The following is an 18,910-nucleotide window of genomic DNA, read 5'->3' on the forward strand; positions in this document are numbered from 1 at the left end:
GTCTTTTTTTTCTCCTCTTTTTAAACAACAAAAAACCTACTCATTATTTTTTAAGAGTTTATTTTGGTGATACGTTAGAATGCAAACAGCTCTAAACTAAAAATTGTATTTTTTGTTCCTCTAAATGACTTGAATAAAATCTGCTTTTTCAGTCAGAATATTGTTCATCCCTCAGCAATTCTTTCCATATCTACATTTATAATAATTTACAAATATATACAGGCTTACTGTAGTACATTCCAGCATTGTCAAAGTTTATCAAGTAAAACAGGTAAGAATGGTGACATGACCAAAGAAAGAACTTGAATGTAGAAATTTAATACTGAAAACTCCTTTAATACAGGAATTTGACCATATGTCTAATGAGTTACACTAAAGATTTAAAAAGAACTCAAAAATCTTAATTTGCACTAATTGAACTATTGTTTTGTTGGGAATGCGGTTTTATGAACACTACATATATACTGTAGAGTAATTATGTAGTAGGTGCAACAGAGAATTGGGATTATCAATAGGGGAGAAAGAAGATACAGAAAGAAGAAGATACATCATGATGTTAAGTAAAAACCTTGAAGTTTTTACATCATGGTGATAAGTAAAAACCTGAAGTCCTTAATCTGAATTGGAAGTATCAGCATGGACTTACAGTATATTTTATCTCTAAATAAACCAAAACCACAACAGACCAAACTAACAAAACACATATTTCCTACCTCTGCTTACTAAAAAGGCCCAGAAACAACAACCCACTGAGGATAAATAAGCACCTCTTGCACTCAAATTCTGATTTCTAAATTACAAACTATACTTGAGGGTCTAACTAAATAATTGATGAGAAGAGGTTTCTCTTTATAGAAGTATTCTAGCTAATAAATAAAGAAGCAGTAATAGAATTAGAATACCACCATGTTATAAAATCTAATGAAACAATGGAACTAAGTAATGAGCATCAATAGCTGCTAATATCACAAAATGAAACTGATCACACTTTACATACCTCCCAGTGGAAGAAAGCAATACTATTAAGTATTCTGTTAACAAAAATTCAGGCATTATTCTGACCCACTCTCTAGATCTAACCATCAATTTAGAGGAAATACAGGAGACAGAGAAACATGTTAAGCAATATCACAGGAAGTAATCAACAAAATCCAGTCTATAGAACTTCACAGGGTAAACTGCCTGGCTTCTATAAAATATACTTTGCATGAAAAAAAAAAGACAGAAAAAGGATACCTACAGATTACAAAGGACTTAGAGATAACAGTCAAGTCCAATTTATAGTCCTTATCTGGCTCACGATTTGAAAAACTATTTTTAAATTCAGAAATGGGAAATTTGACCATTTACTGGGGGAATTACTGATAATTTTTGGGGGGTAATTATATAAGTTCTTATTTTTTAGATACATACACTGGAATTGTTACAGATGAAATAATATAATGCCTTTGAGTGCTTCAAAATAATCTGGGGGATGGGGGTGAGGAGTGCATGGAGGTATAGATGAAACAAGATTAGCAATGAGTTGATAATTACTGGAGCAGAGTGATGGGCAGAAGGGTTCACCACACTATTCTGCTTGTATGTTTCAAATGTTCTATATATAAAAACATTTTTAAGTAATTCTATTTAGCATATGAAAAAAAGACAAGACAGAAAATAGAGAATAAAAAATTACCAGGCAGATCTAAAAAAGAAAGAATAAAACTTATGATAATACAAATAATAATAAAACTTAGAAACTCAATGACTGGATTAAATAGCTGACTAGAAAGAACTGAAGATAAAATTAGTGAAAAGAATATAGATCAGAAGAAATTATCCAGGTGAATAGGAAATATGAAAGAGATGTTGAGACATAGAGTATGGAATGAGAAGATCTAACAGAGGACTAACTGAAGTTCCAGAAGGAGACAGATACTAGAGAAAGTAAGGAAGCATCAGTATTTTGAGAATTAAGAACTAAGAATTTTTTGAATTGCCAGAAGAAAACAAAACAGTTTGAGGAAGCTCAACAATCTAAAGGAGGAAAAAAAAAAAAAAAGAAATCTGCACTTAATCATGTCATTGTCAAATATTTAGAAAAAGAATAACAGAATACATCCAAATAAAGTAAAAGGAAATAATAAGGGATCAGAAATGAACAGGGAATACACAATTGAAGATCAACAAAAAATTTAATTATTTGAAAAGATCTAATAAAATGGATGAAACTCTGGCAAGATCAAGGAAAAAGAAGACACAAATAAGATTTGGAATAAAAAGACAATGACAAACACTAACAACACAGTGATAAATATCTAAAGAGGATCTTAGGAACAACTTATGCTAATAAATGTAATAATTAATAGAAAAATATAAGCAAAATGTATTCAAGAATAAATAAAAATGTGAATAATCCTGTAACTATTAAAGATTGAATCAGTAGTTAAAAGTCACCTCACAAAGAAAATGCCAGATTTCTACTGCATTCCAGGCGACTACAACCAAATATCAAAGAGTAGGTAATTGTAGGGAGACCCCCTGAAACTACTGCTACGGAATAAAAGATGAAATGCTCCTGATTATTGTAAATACAAAATTGCATGCAGGATTGCATAAAGACAATGCCAGGTTGGACTGCCAGAACGAGCCAACAGCCAACAGCGCGTGATGTGCTTCCCCCTGCAGAGAGCCTATGAATGGATGTGCAGTCAGGGAGGTTTCACATCACCAAGATTCCTATCCCAGAAAAGCAGATGTTCATAGCTCTGGGAATGGAATGCGACCCTTGTGGAGAGCCTATAAATGGACGCACAGGGGGCGCCTGTCCATATGGATAAGATAGGGCTATAAACGCCCTCATCTTGCCGCGGCTCTTCTAGGCCTCTTTAGGGTTAAGGCATACTCCCTTGTGAGAATTTCTGGTCTAACCGGTTGTCTAGCTTCACGTCCTGTTCCCATGGATTGTTAGTAACCAGCTTTTGTTGCAATTGTTACTGCTGATTAATATCTTGCTAATCATAGGTTATAGAAAGATTGTGTTTCTGTTTTAAGGCTCTGTTAGAAATTACTGACACACACACTATATTGTAAATTCTTATCTCTGTATACTGTACTTCTACATACAAAAATGTACTGTACTTCTACATACAAATGTTATGTTAAAGAATTACTTCATCCCCACGTGACCATCTCACCTCATAATCAAACGACCCTAAATCCCTCACTAACCTACCCCCGCCCTCACTAACCTTAATAATAAATGCTGGTATATCCAGTGCATTGTTGGCACTGTGGGACCAGAAAGCAGTGACCCCCCGGACCCAGCTTTCACTATCTTGTGTGTGTCTGTTATTTCTCAACCTGCCAATCTGCCTAGGAACAAAGAGAGAGCCCCGTTGCATTGCGGGCTGCTGGCCAGATCCTGCAATAGGTAATTCCAAATTTACACAAACTGCTCCAGGGAACAGGAAAAAAGGAAATATTCCTCAATTCATTTATAAACTAGTATAGCCTTGATACTAAAATCAGGCAAGTATCATTCAAGAAAATTTCAAGCCAATTTCACTCATGAATTTAGATGCAAATATTCTTGACCAAAGGAGAGCAAACCAAGTCCAGTGACAAACTGTTTATCACAAGAATGCAAGACTGATTTTATAAGACAAAATTGATTAATATAGAGTACCACATTAAAGAAGAGAGAAGAAAAACCCAGATGATCAACCAGCCCAAAACAGCTTAGAAATTCACTGAAACAAAACAATAAATCCATATCTCAAACCCACTAGATAAGTAGTCTGGCTCCCTTACTGTGTTAAGCTGCTCAAATATACTGCCATCACCTATTACAAGGCACTACCTGGTTTCTCTGCGTACCTGTGGTTCAAATTCAATGTAGTTACTGTAATGCCTGTATTTAGCCTGTTTTGGCTAAAAAGCTCTTTGTTAGACTGCAGATATAGATGGCATGCACAATACTTCTCTATCCATGATTTCAACATCCCAAAAGAGAATATCGTCTGTTATCAGAGAGAGAGATACTTTGTTATTTAACTAAATTTTTACCTATTCACTTTGGTCAATAGTCTCTAAGTATCCCTAATACCTCTAAATATTTTGATTAGAAAGTTCTGTAGTCTGTTTGATTATCTTCACCATGAGACTATAGCATCTTAATTTCATAAACCTCATCCTCTTCATATTATTAACTCAATGCATTTGTGTAAAAGAGATACTTCTAGAGCTGTGCTGGCCAAGAGAGTAGCTATTAGATACATGTGGCTATTAAGCACTAGAAATGTGGCTAGTTGGAATTGTGATGTGTTATACATGTAAAATACACACCAAATTTTTAAAACTTTGTATGAAAAAATAAATGCAAAATATCTTATTAATAATTTTATACTAATTACATGTTAAAATAATGTTTTGGATATATTGGGTTAAATAAAACATATCATTAAAACGGCCAGGCATGGTGGCTCATGCCTGTAGTCCCAGCATTTTGGGAGGCCAAGGTGGGTGGATCACTTGAGGTCAGGAGTTTGAGACCAACCTGGCCAACACGGCAAAACTCCGCATCTACTAAAAATACAAAAACTAGCCGGGCATGATGGTGCGTGCCTGTAATCCCAGCTACTGGGGATGCTGAGGCATAAGAATTGCTTGATCCCAGGAGGTGGAGGTTGCAGTGAGCCGAGCTCATCCCACTGCACTCCATCCTGGGCAACAAAGTGAGACTCTGTCTCAAAAAAAACAGTAATAATAATTTCCCTTGCTTCTATTTACATTTTTTAATATGGCCTCTAGAACATTTAAAATTGCACATGTGGCTTACATTAATTTCTATTGGACAGTACTGTTCTGGAGCATCAAGACAGTGTTAACATGTTGGAATTTACTTACAGCTTCAAAGAAGATGTAGTTTTCACTCCAACAACCAAGCTATCATCTATTACACGATACCATATCTTCTCTACTAGCTGTTCTGAATCTTGAAAATTGTCTGATAACTTTTCATCTAAGATATGGACAGAATTTTCTTCTTCACCACAAAGAGGAACAAGACATTCCTTATAAAAAAAAAAAGTTTAAATAACTGATTATAAAATATGTACCGTCTGTAGCAAAACTAAAAAAAAAAACAAAGTTAAGTGTGCTTTTGGCTAGGGCTTATGGCCCAAACATTTAAAAACAAATAACATATCATATTATAGATTATACACAATTTACTAAAATGAAATGTATAAAATACATAAAATTCCCTATCTATTCAGATCAAGAGGCATGGCATGACTGGGGTATGGCAAGATGGGGTATCCAACAAAGAGCCAAAAGGGAGGTAAACCTGGAGTCCATTTTGAAAAAAAAAAAAGTCTGATAATATGTACCCCAGTTATACTAAAAATAATCCAGTCTGTATTTTATCAGTGACTTGCACTAAGCCTATAACTGTAAACTTTTGTATGAATAAAACTGATTAAACTATCTTTAGACTACTTATAGCTTATTGCTAAAATTTTATTCTTAAAGTCCAAGCCATATTCATTTCCACACACATGTGGATATATAACATTCGAAAGAGTAGTAATAAGAATAATAGTAACGATAATAATAATATACAACATCTATTGAGTGTTTACTTTATGCCAGGCACTGTTCCAAATGCCATTTGTGTATCAATTCATTTAACCCACACAATAACCCTAGTGCCCTAGGTCTGTGGTATTATCATCTACATTTTACAGATTAGAAAAATGAGGTACAGGGAAGTTATGTAACTTGCCCAGTGTCACACAGTTAGCAAGTAGCAAGGCTGGGATTTGAACTGAAGCCAACTGGTTCCAGAGCCCATGCTCTTCCTTAACTATTACCCTATACTGCCTCTCTATGTGGTAATTACTAAAGAAAGATAGAGGCATTCACTCAATAGGAGACTAAATATGTTCCCAGGAATCTGACACTACTGCCAGTAGCTGCGAGTTCTGAAGCAGGCTATTCATCTGAAACCTGGGGAAATTTTTACTACCTGCCAGGTTTGCTTTTAAAACAAACAATGTAAAGAGCCAAAAATGGGGCCTTGCACGTAGTGGTTTCAATATATTAATTTCTAAACAACCCTTCCCCTTTCTAAAATTGGCAAAATCATTGAGGTGAGGAAAGGAAATGGTGAAACAATTTTAACAATGACTTTCATGAGGTTTCCCAGGAAATTAGAACAGTAATATAGAAATGCAACACAATGTTTTTTTGTTACGTTTTATTACATTAACAAGATCATATTTTGGACCCAAACCCTTACATGGCTAAGACTGAAATACAAACACAAAGCATAGCCCATGACAAGAATGGTCAATCCAGAAGGAAGTCAGAGCTAGGCACTACAGTGACTTGAGGGAATAAAATGCAACATTAGTTCAGCTCTTACTGATTTACTTATAGTGTTGCTATGCTGTGCCTTTCTCTGTATGAAATTAATGTGCATAAATATTATTTTTATGAAGTTTCAGCAGTTTTTGCTAACTTCCTACATTAATGTACTGATATAAGTTACCACATAAGAGACCCGAGGAGGTTCTTTTTTTTTTTTTTGAGACGGAGTTTCGCTCTTGTCACCCAGGCTGGAGTGCAATGGCGCGATCTCAGCTCACTGCAACCTCCGCCTCCCAGGTTCAAGTTATTCTCCTACCTCAGCCTCCCAAGTAGCTGGGATTACAGGCACGAGCCACCATGCCCAGCTAATTTTTGTATTTTTAGTAGAGACAGGGTCTCACCATGTTGGCCAGGACTGTCTCAATCTCTTGACCTCGTGATCCGCCCATCTCGGCCTCCCAAAGTGCTGGGATTACAGGCATGAGCCACCACGCCCGGCCCTGAGGAGGATCTTATGATGATCAGCCACAAGGAAAAAGAGAGTAAAATTATAAAAAGCAGATAGAAGGACTAAAAAAACCCATAGCAGTGTAGGAACATTTGCTAGAGGAAAAAATAACCTTAGAAACAAACAATCCAACAGACTAAAAGAACAATCATTATCCTAATAATAAAATTATCTCATCACCAATACAAAGTTAAATAATACTCAGTATATTCTGTTTAAGAAGTCAGTAAATACATAATTCACTTATGAGTAATTTCTATCCAAACAATACAAATAAAAAAGTTTAATGGTTAAATCTGTAAATAAAAGGACTTGTTCCCCAAGGTTCCTGATAACTGAAATTTTAATATGCTACAGAATTACCTATAAATCGATGAAATATTGGCTCCTTAATCAAATATTTTTCAATGTCATAAAAGTCCACCATTATAACCTCTGCTACTTTTCTTCTTGATCCACTGAGCAGCATTTTCTAATATATTCTAATATTCCAATTTAAATAACTTTTCAATAGCTTATAGATTTTCAATTCATAAAATGATAAAATGGTCACATGATTACTTTTACCTCCTCTGCACTTGACGTATTATCATCTTTTCCTTGAACTAGGTTTATTAAAGCTTTGTAAGATTTTGAAATAATTTTTTCCTTAAGCAACAGATGCTGCCGTAATTCCCGAAAAGAAGAAAAACAAACCTGTAAAGTAGAAAGAAAAATAGTGGCAAGAAACATGATTTCAAATGAAACCAGACATACCAATAATTCAGGAAATACTTTCTCCAAATGTGCTTATCAATTCATTTTTCTATAGAAAATAAAATACTTCTCAGAGCAAAACTGTTTTGTTTATAGATTTTAAGTCTCTAAGTTTAAAAAATGTATCTTCTTTCAAAGGAAAATATAAAAAATAACTGCAACATAGAGCTTATGTATCAAATTGAGAGAGTGGCAATATATTAGCATGTTTCACTAGTGAGTTACTAAGTAACTTCGAATCAATGTAAATAAAAATCAAGGCCTACAAATACACTCACCCCACACAAAATAACTTTTTCTTTTTGAAATAGTTTCTGCTTCAAAAACAAGGCATCCACATAAGCAAAGACATCATAATGAATAGAAAATATCACTTTTAATCAGATACTGCTCGAAATTTTCTGTTCATGTAACCTTTATAGCAAAATTTTTAAATAAAATTAAAATTGTAACAGCCCCCAAACTATGTTTATTTTTGTGCTAATAAACTCAGTGCTAGAGTCTACTGAAAACTACTGAAAAAAATAACAATTTGGCTCTGAACTGGGCATACAGCAATCCATTCCTTTTATGATACCAGATAACTAGATTTCAGCACTAAGGATGAAACATTCACAGAATATAGTTTGCTACTGAAAATTTAAAGAGTCATGTCATTGAACTGATAGAAGTTGTTTCATTTCAGGTGGATATCTGAGGCTGTTTGAGTATTCATCTGGCTTTTAATAAAACATATTTTTCTAGATGTATGCAACAAAATGCATCATTGTTTGGGATTCTTTTCTTTTAAATTACATTTCAAAGCAAGTAAATTCTTTTTCTTTTAATCAACAAATAGAAACTGGAGAGTGAAGACTGAATTATTCCTATGTGTTACCTTATTGCACAAAGTATGTAAAGCGTCTAGCTAATATTTTAAAACTTCTTATGTTGACCTAGTTCTGTGGGATGCACATGATTCACACTCCATCACTCAGTAATTTGTGACGGGGGAGGCAGATGTACCCATCAAAGGTATGTAGCCACAACTGAGCTACTGGAGGGGTGGGGAGTAGAAGAAAAAACTATGTGGGCAGATTGAAATGCACCCTCGAAAATTGTCAGTGTTCACTCTTCCTTCCTCCTTAACATGCCCCTTACTCCAGGACAATATAGTGATTGAGTAGAGTAGTTAAATAATCTTGGCTGTGAAGTTTTGCTATAAAACTACAAAAATAAATTAGACACATGGTAAGAAATTTAAACAATGTGAAAGTACACCTCACCTTCTCTTCCTAGATGCCCAATCCCATTTGCAAAACCAATAGATTGTGTACCTTCCCAGAACTTTTCCATGTGCATATTAAGGAATGCTTTTTCCTTTGCACAAACAAAAACCCACCCAAAACCAAATACAGGAGCATATCGTACTGCACGACACTGAACCTTGCTTTTTTGTTCATTATTGTGATCTCTATCATACGTGCAGAAGAATGCACAGTACAAAATAACATTTTACAGACTAATAATGAAGCCGACACCCATGTAATTCCACCCAAATCAAAAAGTAGCATTCCAGGAGCTGCCCAGGGGCCCTCCACAATAATAATTGCCCTTTCTCCCCTGGAGTCAATACTACCCTGGCCTTTTAAGATAATTTCCTTGCCTGTCTTCAAATTTTACAATCTTTGTATGAATTCTTAAGGAGTATTTTAAGTTTTTTGGGTGTTTTGCTTCTGAACCTTTTATAAATGGAATCACTCTGCATGTATCAGGCTTTAGAGTTGCCCATGTTATCACTAGTAGCTGTAGTTCATTCCTTCCATTGCTTTACAGTATTCCATCATATGACTACCCACGATTTACTTCTCCACTCTCCAATTGATGGGTATTTGGGTTATGCTCAGTTGTGCAGTGTTATAAACAATGCTGCTATGAACATCTGTGTACATGTGTACAAGATTCTCTAAGGTCCTGGTCTCCCCATCTCCCCTTCCAGTAACTGATTAGAATACAAATTTCAGGGGAGAAAGAACAGTGAAATGGACTCTAGTTCTAGCTCTGCAAGTCACGTAACCTTTCTGGCTATTTGTTACGTCATGTGCAAAATGGTGCAAAGGTAGGCTTGTTCATCTCTAAAAGGCCTTCCAGCATTTAGAACTTTATTATCTACATTGAAAGCTACTGTTAAAATATGGATACTTGAAACAAAATGGATATTCAACTATCTCTTATCCACCACCTCCATTCCTCCCTTCCTTCCCTTAATGTTGTTTAAAGCCTTTCATATTTTCCCTGTCTCTGTGCTACATTCTGGATAATTTTTCTCATATATACGGGGTCACTAATTTGCTCTGTATCTCTTTCATCTCTTTAACTCTTAAAGTCATCTATTGAGTTTTTTATTTCAGTGTGTTTTTGCTTGAAAGAGATGCTGTTTGGTTATTTTCTGTGAATAATTACTCACGATGCCTTTTTTCTTTATGTGCTTAGTTATTCTGTGGACAGCTCATTTTCTTTGAAAAATTACTTGTGAGATTTATGAGGGCTAGGATGAATGTGTGTTTCCAGACAGGATTTTCTGTTTGTTTCTGTCAGATGCCTGGGGCACCACCAATTTAAGTTCAATACACATGCTCCCAGGGCAAAAGTAGCATCAGTGTTCTGCTTATCTCTCTGGGTTCCAGCCTTGAAAGTTTGATTTGATAATTTATTCTTAGAGTGTCAGCTTTTTGAAGCTTCTAAGAATGTTTTTAAAGGAGACTTCATCTATCATTTTCAGTTTTAATCAGGAGAGTTGGTCCTGCTTCATAAATTAAGCCTTTCATAAAGTCATGCTTTCATAAATTAAAGTACTTTGGCATCATTTCTAAATCAGTATAAAAATATACATTATTCTTTTTGACAGCTACATAGTATTCCATAGTTCAGGCACATCACAATTTACTTATCATACTCCTAATGATGTATGTTTAGATTTGGACCAATATTGTAGTTTATAAATACTACATAAACATTCTTGTAAAATCATCTTCATCCTTAGAAGAGATTTCTAGAAGTGAAACTGCAAGAGTAAAAAGATATAAGTAATTCATATTTTAGCAACTATAATAACTTTTCCTCTGAGAAGGTTGGGTCACTATACATTCACAAAAATACTATAGAAGAATGTACATTTATATTAAGAAAATTAATATTTTGTCATGTATTACAATTTCTTTTTTCACAATTTGTCTTATTACTTTTACTTTGTTCAGGGTACAAAAATTTTGAATAGATCAATGTCTTCATTCATGGTTCTGTCTGTTATGATGTTTATCTATTGTTCAAATTCATGTCTAATATGTGTTCAATAAGCATTTATTAAAGTGAACTCACTCTAATAATGAAATAGTTGCAAAATAATTTTAAAACAACCTGCAAAGTATAAATATTTACCACCTGGCCCTTTCCAGAAAAAGTTTTCCAACCCTAGGCAAAGAAGAAAAAGTTCAATAACACAGCAAGAAAAGAGACAAATCCAAAAGAGAGGATACAACTAGCGTGGCCTCCTCTTTAGCATAATTTTTAAAAGGGGGAAGGGGGAATTATTCTACATAAAAAGACCAATAAGAGATATAATCAAATGCGAGTAAAAACTTTGATAGATTGGATCCTGGAAAAAACAGTTATAAAAACATTTTTGTGATAACTAAATATATTTGAATATGGACAAGATAGCAAATAAGATTAAGGGATCATTAACAATTTTCTAACTTTGATAATGGTATTATAGTTGCATGAGGAGAATATCCTTATTTTTAGGAGATTCCTGCTGAAATACCTATGAGTGAAATATAACATGTGCAACTTTTAAATGGTTCTACAAAAATATATACACACATACACACACAAACACAAACACATGAGGCCAATAAGATTTTTAAAAGTAACAAGAATTGAATGTATTGGGGATACAGAGATAATCACTGTATTCCTGGAATGTGTCTGTATATTTGAAAATGCTATAAACAAAAAAGGCAGCTTACAAAAGAACATACATCTTATAATCACATTTCTATGAAATGCGTATATTCATTTAAAAATCTGCAAGAATATACAGGCCAAAGTGTTAAAATTGGTTATTGCAAAGTAGTGGAATCACAGACAATCATTAGGTTTTTTTAATTTTGTTTTGTTTTGACATTTCTTTGCAAAGCCTCAGTATTTTACAGGGAATGTTCATTACCTTGGTACATTTGGGAAAAAAAAAACTCTTTTGTGGAGCTTTTTATGGAAAATATGAGAGTAAACTGTTCATGTCTGGAATGTATTATGATTTATCATATTCGCTGCTACTCTAAAAAGATACTGTGGTATACTGATCCCAGAAAGAATGTGTTTTCAAAAGTGAGCTGCTTCTATTTTCTCTCATGAGGCTTATTAAATCTATATAGTCTTACTACAAAAAAGGTATGTTTAGATGATACATTTATAAGTAGTATCATAATATTTGTACAGAGGTGCCAAAAAGATAAAGATCCTTTGAAATACCATTTTTACCCAAGCACCAAGTTGCTTATATTTTAAGGACCTTTCTTTCAATGTTCTTTCCTTCATTTAGAATAACACTAATCGAAAAGCAAAAGAAGCAAACAGACACTAACTTTCAGTCCTGTTTCTAGAGGTGGAACCACCAGGTAACGATTCTCTTGTTTGTCTTCAAATAAGTCATCTTCATTGCAATCCGATGGTTCACTCTAATAAATAAATAAATAAATAAATACACTAAGACTGAAATTTTGCAACAATTGAAAATTCACAAAACTAACAAAATACAATTAAAGTATATCCAGTCAGAACAGTTTCCCTAGTGTGTATAAAATACACACTATTTTATAAAAGGCAAACTATAGGCCAGATGCAGTGGCTCACGCCTGTAATCCCAGCACTTTGGGAGGCCAAGATGGGCAGATCACCTGAGGTCAGGAGTTCAAGACCAGCCTGCCCAACATGGTGAAACCCTGTCTCTACTAAAAATACAAAAAATTAGCCAGGCATAGTGGCACGCACCTGTAATCCCAGCTACTTGGGAGGCTGAGGCAGGAGAATCGTTTGAACCCAGGGGGTGGAGGTTGCAGTGAGCCAACATTGCACCACTGCACTCCAGCCTGGGCATGACAGAGCAAGACTCTGTCTCCAAAAAAAAAAAAAATAAACAAAGGCAAACTATATATTTTCCCCATCACCTTCTTGTAACTGGAAAAAAATTATTATGATTCCTACTACTACCACCTAACATTTATATACTGCTTTACAAAGTATCAGCTGGTTAGCTTTCTTTTTAAAGAGTAAACATTTTTCCATTTATTTATTTAAGAGACAGTGTCTTGCTCTGACACCCAGGTTGAAGTGCAACATAATAATCATAGCTCACTGCAGCCTTGAATTCCTGGGCTCTCATTAGCTTTTTAAAAAATCCTAAAATCCCATAACCGGAGAAAATTAAAATTATGCTAATTTTACAAATGAAAAAACTGAGGCTTAGAGAGATTTTGTATTGATCTGAAACTTCAGGGGCATAATTTCCCTTATGTCCAATATCTCAAGATATTGTGAGCTGTTACTTCCTTTACTAAAGCAATTGTGCTTCATTTTATTCCTTATTTAATCCAATATTATATTTATTGGTATAAAATGTGATTTTCAGAAGCAAAAATAAAGTTAATTTATAGTACTGCTGTCACTTAAGTGATCACCAAATGTACTACAATTCAAATTTATATCAAAAGCATGGTCAATTTGTATAACATTTGTTGAAAGGAGATTCAATGTATATATTTAAAAGATTCAATCTATATATTTTTAAAGTTCAAAATTTTAAGTATAAAACCACCAATATTTAAATGATAGGTCAAAGCTTTTGAGCACTTAAATTTTCTAAAATGGTTCTTAAAATACCATATAATAAGTAAATAGAACTTACCGAATAGTTTATTTTTCCAAGATCCGTTATTTTAAATGAAGTCAGGCAGTCTGAGTTCAAGGAGTCCTTAAAAAGTAGGAGTACTTGTTCAGTTCCACTTCCAATAAAGTCATCTATCAGTACTAAGCTAAGTTTTTCCCATTTAGCAGCAACCTAAAAGAAAGGGAGCATTATAGGAGGAGTAGACAAGAAAAAATCGAATGTGAAATAAATAAATTAAGTCCTTTTGTTTCATGTAGTTGTCATTTGTAAAACTCAATCTTATAAATGAGTAATGAAAATAGTAAAAACTAAAATAAAATAAAGATATTAGGGGATGAGGAAATATAAGAGTTATAAAAACTTTATAAATAGCAAGATACTTAGATTTAATATTTTATTCAGGTTTGTCCAGGGACTGTCACATTCTTGATTTCTATATCAAAATTTTATTGTAATCTATTTATAAGCTCTAACACTTTTCATGACTAACCTTTGGAAATTCTAACATTTATCATGAGTCAAACTCTAGTGAAGATTCCTTCTCTCGCACAGCTAATTTAAGGATGACCTTCATTCCCATTAAGTCTTAGTGTATATGTATTTATGATCAGACAAATTACCCAAGGAATTCAGTTGCATTCTGTTGCATACCTGACAGCTGCAGTACTGTCAGGTAACCAGACAGTACTAGTAGACACCTTAAGAGCTCTTAATGGAAAATAACCTATAATAGAGTCAAGATGAGCTTAAAACCTTAAACCCTGATGTGGGTGTGGAGGGGAATACAGCTAGTATCGGGTACACAGGTGAGGGGTCCTAAAAGTGGGACAGCCAGAACCATCCTAGCCTCACGGAATGATTTGGTCAGTTTATATCAGAACCTGAGACCTCAAGTTTAAAATAGAGGACAACTTCTTAATGGTACATATAGCTGAAAGCCTCAAGATTGGTCCCAGGGTAAACTAACACCATGAGGATCAAATCCCCCTTTTCCCTGAGACAAAAAATCTAAAACCCCTTCTCAGAATTCCAGGAGCACAGATACATCATCTAGATGATACAGGAAGGTAGCTCACATTAGAGCAAGAATGAAAGTAAGGCTCTTCAACCCACATACCCAAATATGAATCTTCCCTCTATAAGGCTAATTGCCAAAGTTGATCCTTCACTTGTGCAGAGAGACAGCTTTTCTGTAAACCCATATCCTCCCTTTCTCCCACCAGTATCATGGAGTATAATGGACTATGGGAAAAGACATTAGTAATAAGAATGTGTTTGGCAGGCAAACAGCACAGAACTATGCATGCATGCATGTGTGCACACACATATTTGCAATCTATAGCTCTAGAATAGTGCCATCCAATAGAAAGGTAAGTGAGCCCCAAATATAAGGCATATAATTTTAAATTTTCTGGTAGCAGTAAAAAGATGAAATTTTAATATATCTAACACAATATATCTAAAATATTGTCATTTCAATTCAATGTAATCATTAAAAAATTGAGAGATGTTACCATTTCTATTCATCTTTGAAATTTGATGGTTGACATTTACAACATGTTTTAATTCAGACTAGCCACATTTCAAAAGTTGAATAACTACATCTGGATAGTAGCTACCATATTAGACAGCACAGCACCAGAATACATTAACCTCTATCAACAACACACCAATAGCTATGCTTCAGGTATACTTGACAATGACCTCAATTTTATTGACAGATGGATTTTTTTTTTTTGAGACAGGGTCCCATTCCGTTGCCCTGGCTGGAGTGCAGTGGCACAATTACAGCTCACTACAGCCTTGAACTCCTGGGCTCTAACAATCTTCCCACCTCGGCCTCCCAAGTAGCTGGGACTACAGGCATATGCCACCATGCCCAGCTAATTTTTTAATTTTTTGTACAGATGGGGGTCTCACTATGTTGCCCAGGCCGGTCTCAAACTCTAGGCCTCAAGCAATTCTCCTACCTTGGCCTCCCAAAGCACTGGGATTACAAACGTGGGCCACTACACCCGGCCAATGACCTCAATTTTGAAATACCTGCCACATAGATTCTTGTCAAAACTTGCAGAGACAATTCCTACCCAAGAGAGAAAGCCTAAGAAGAAAAAAGCTAATCATGTATTCCTTTAGATTCAGCTCTGTTTCAAGTCCTATTACCACATTAAACATCATGCCTCGGGCTTTTATGAAGTGTTGATCTGGGAAAACACTAACCTTGTTTTCATTATTTACTCTAATTTATGCTTGTTTGTATTTTACCTATCTTTGTAAGTTGGCTTAATTCCTTCTTGGAATGAGGTAATAAAAGAATAGATGGATGGATGGATCCATAGCCAACCCAAAGGAAAACTGCTTCTATTGCTTTCTATTTTGGGGGAAAACTGCTATCAAAGACCCACCTTATTATTTAATAAGGTATTCACCTTATTACTCAAAACCTTTTACAAAATACCACAAACAGTAAATTCTTCTCAGAACTTAACGTTAGAAAAAAATCTTTTCCCTTGTAGTATGTTCCCTTCAGTTGTAAAACCCATCATATTTACTTTTTTGCCTTAACTGTTAAAACTAAAGGTAATTGTTCAAGTGTAGTTACTTCTCTTAACCTGAGTTTTTGGCATAATTATTTCTACTCCCACTTTATTTCTAGATTCTTAGCTCTTATTTCTGTTTTTTTAAATTAATTTTTTTTTTTTGCAGACAGATCTTGCTCTGTCAACCAGCTGGAGTGCAGCGGGGCGATCTCAGCTCACTGCAACCTCCACCTCCCAGGTTCAAGCCATTCTCATGCCTCAGCCTCCTGAGTAGCTGGGACTACAGGCATGCGCCATGTTGGCCAAGCTGCTCTTGAACTCCTGGCTTCAAGTGATCTGCCTGCCTCAGCAGTCTGAAATGCTGGGATTACAGGCATGAGCCATTGTGCCCAGCCTTATTTCTGTTTTTAAAGTAACTGAATATTTTACCCTAAACTAATATTTCCCTTTTTTTTTTTAAGAAGTTGAGTATAAATGTAACACCAAGATAGAAGCAGGACCTGAATACGCCCAAAGTGGCAGGGTTAGAGGCAACTTTGAAGCACTTACTTGTAGATATCAGGGTGAATTCCAGAGCTTTTAAAACAGGGCATTTGAGAGCAGGTTAGAAGTACAGAATTCCTGAAGAAGCACCTTAGGGGGTAAGTCAGTAGGGACTTAGGTAAGTAACGTGTGGAAAAGATAGTGGTCCATTGTAGAGAGAGTGCACTAGAATACAACTTCGGGTCAGGGAAGCAGCAATTATAGGTCCACCTACAGGGAATGATGCAGTCTCCTGCCTTGGGTAACATGTTAGTGGCAAAGCTTTACAGCGTCCAAGCAGGGGACCCACTTCAAGAGAGTGACGATTGCAATTAATGACACATAAAGGAATTGTTTTTTCCTTATCTAGGTGAATAGGGGATCTTGAGTAAGTGTAAGTAACTGATGACAGCCCTGGCTTTTGTCTAACAGTAATATAACAGAGTAATAGCTACTACTAACTGAGTTCCTCCTATGTGTCAAGCTCTGTGCAAGACACTTTACAATGTCATTTGACTTAATTCTCCCCTCTCAGAGTCAGAATGATCCCAAATTTCATAAAGGAGGAAAATGAGTTCACAAGAATTACATTCCTTAAGGTAACACTGGTAAGTGGCTCAGTTGGGATTCAAACCCAGGGTACGTGTGTTCTTTCTATTATATTAACTTGACTACAGTAAAACACTATAGGGTATACCAGATGTTTTTCCCCTACCATTTCTTTAAAGGAAAAGAGAATAGAAAAAGACAATTCCAAATAACTTTCAAATAAATGTATAATGTGCTTTTAAAAGATTGCTTTCAAGATAAAATAGGATCGCTTTCAAATTATTTTCCTTTTGCATTCTCTATGTATTATAGAGGATACATACGTATTACAGAAATTCAAAATAATCCCTATTAATATAAAAGTACTTGGTAAGGCAAAGCCTGATTCATAATTCCAACTTGACATTCCTCCCCCCACACAAACAATAATGATTCACATTTAAAAATGAATTTCAAACTTTCTAAAACATTTAACAATATTCCACATAGAGGTGATAATATAATGATAAAAATTTTCATTGAGCTTCTAATTAAATGGACAGGGCACACAATAAGGCAATATCTGCTTTTCTCTCCTAAGTAGCACAAAAACTAAAAGTTGTATAGTGTACTACTTTTGGAAGAGACATTTCTAACTAGTAATGATAATTTGTCTTAATTCATAAACACTTCAAATCACATAACTGAATACATTTTAAACCAGGAGGATGCAACATTACCCAAAAATACAGAGTCAGAGAAATATTATTGGTGGAGACACCCAGTTACAAAACTCTAATTTCCTATTGGTTTTCTGTGCCTTTTTACCTGTTACTTAACACTCAATACCAGTGAATATTTTGGAACAATTTCCAAACTTAAAAAAGTGAATACTTGCTCAAAGGTCAGTTCTGCATTTCAAAATATAACATAATAAAAATCTCTGAGTAAGTTTTTAGAAAAAGTAATGCTTACCACTTGTCTATGGAGAACAATTATTTGTCTCTCCAGATTTCAAGGAATTTCTCTATATTTCACTTTCAGAAATGAATCAGAGACAACAAGTAAATTTAAATAGATAATTATAAATGTTTAAAAAGTTGGCCGGGCATGGTGACTCACGCCTGTAATCCCAGCACTTTGGGAGGCCGAGGCAGGCGGACCACTTGAAGCCAGGAGTTTGAAACCAGCCTGGCCAACATGGTAAAACCCCATCTCTACTAAAAATATAAAAATTAGCCAGGTGTGGTAGCACATGCCTGTAATCCCAGCTACTCAGGAGGCTGAGGCAGGAGAACCACTTGAACCTGGGAGGCAGAGGCTGCAGTGAGCCGAGATCACGCCACTGCACTCCAACCTGGATGACAAAGCGAGACTCTGTCTCAAAAAAAATATAAAAATAAAAAATAAAAAGATGAAAAACTGATTTGAATTTTCCAGGAAGGCTTATCTATCTAGTCAAATCACTAATAATCTTATTATAAGTGAAAATGCACATCTACTATCATATTAATAAAAATTAGAAAGTTATAATAGAAAAATAAATACATAATTCTAGTTACATATGTATTTACACATTTCCAAACAACTCAAAGGCTTTATGACTCAAAATGGCAAGACAAAAAAAACACCATCAGGTTGTACTCAGATAACCTTAAGAAAAAAGAACAATGTAATATGTATCATTTCAAGTACAGAACTGAAAATTGACTTAGACAATAAGACTCCAGAATGAACTCTATGAAGTATACAAATGTTTAAAAGGTCTGAGAC

The 18,910-nt window shown here is 34.8% G+C and overlaps 1 protein-coding gene across 3 annotated transcripts in view; it reads right to left on the reverse strand.

Moving 5' to 3' along the window:
• Positions 1-18,910, reverse strand: part of FANCB (FA complementation group B) — a 34,782-nt gene that overhangs the window by 7,165 nt on the left and 8,707 nt on the right. For all 3 annotated transcript variants that reach the window (XM_008974095.4, XM_008974081.5, XM_008974086.6), the window contains exons 3-6: positions 13,566-13,718; positions 12,247-12,339; positions 7,433-7,561; positions 4,891-5,057 (exon numbers count right to left, since the gene is read on the reverse strand). In XM_008974095.4, the coding sequence (XP_008972343.1) occupies positions 4,891-5,057; positions 7,433-7,561; positions 12,247-12,339; positions 13,566-13,718 (542 nt within the window). The remainder of the gene's footprint in view (positions 1-4,890; positions 5,058-7,432; positions 7,562-12,246; positions 12,340-13,565; positions 13,719-18,910) is intronic.

This window comes from Pan paniscus, chromosome X (genome assembly GCF_029289425.2).
Source record: "Pan paniscus chromosome X, NHGRI_mPanPan1-v2.0_pri, whole genome shotgun sequence".
Classification (NCBI taxonomy): Eukaryota; Metazoa; Chordata; class Mammalia; order Primates; family Hominidae; genus Pan; species Pan paniscus.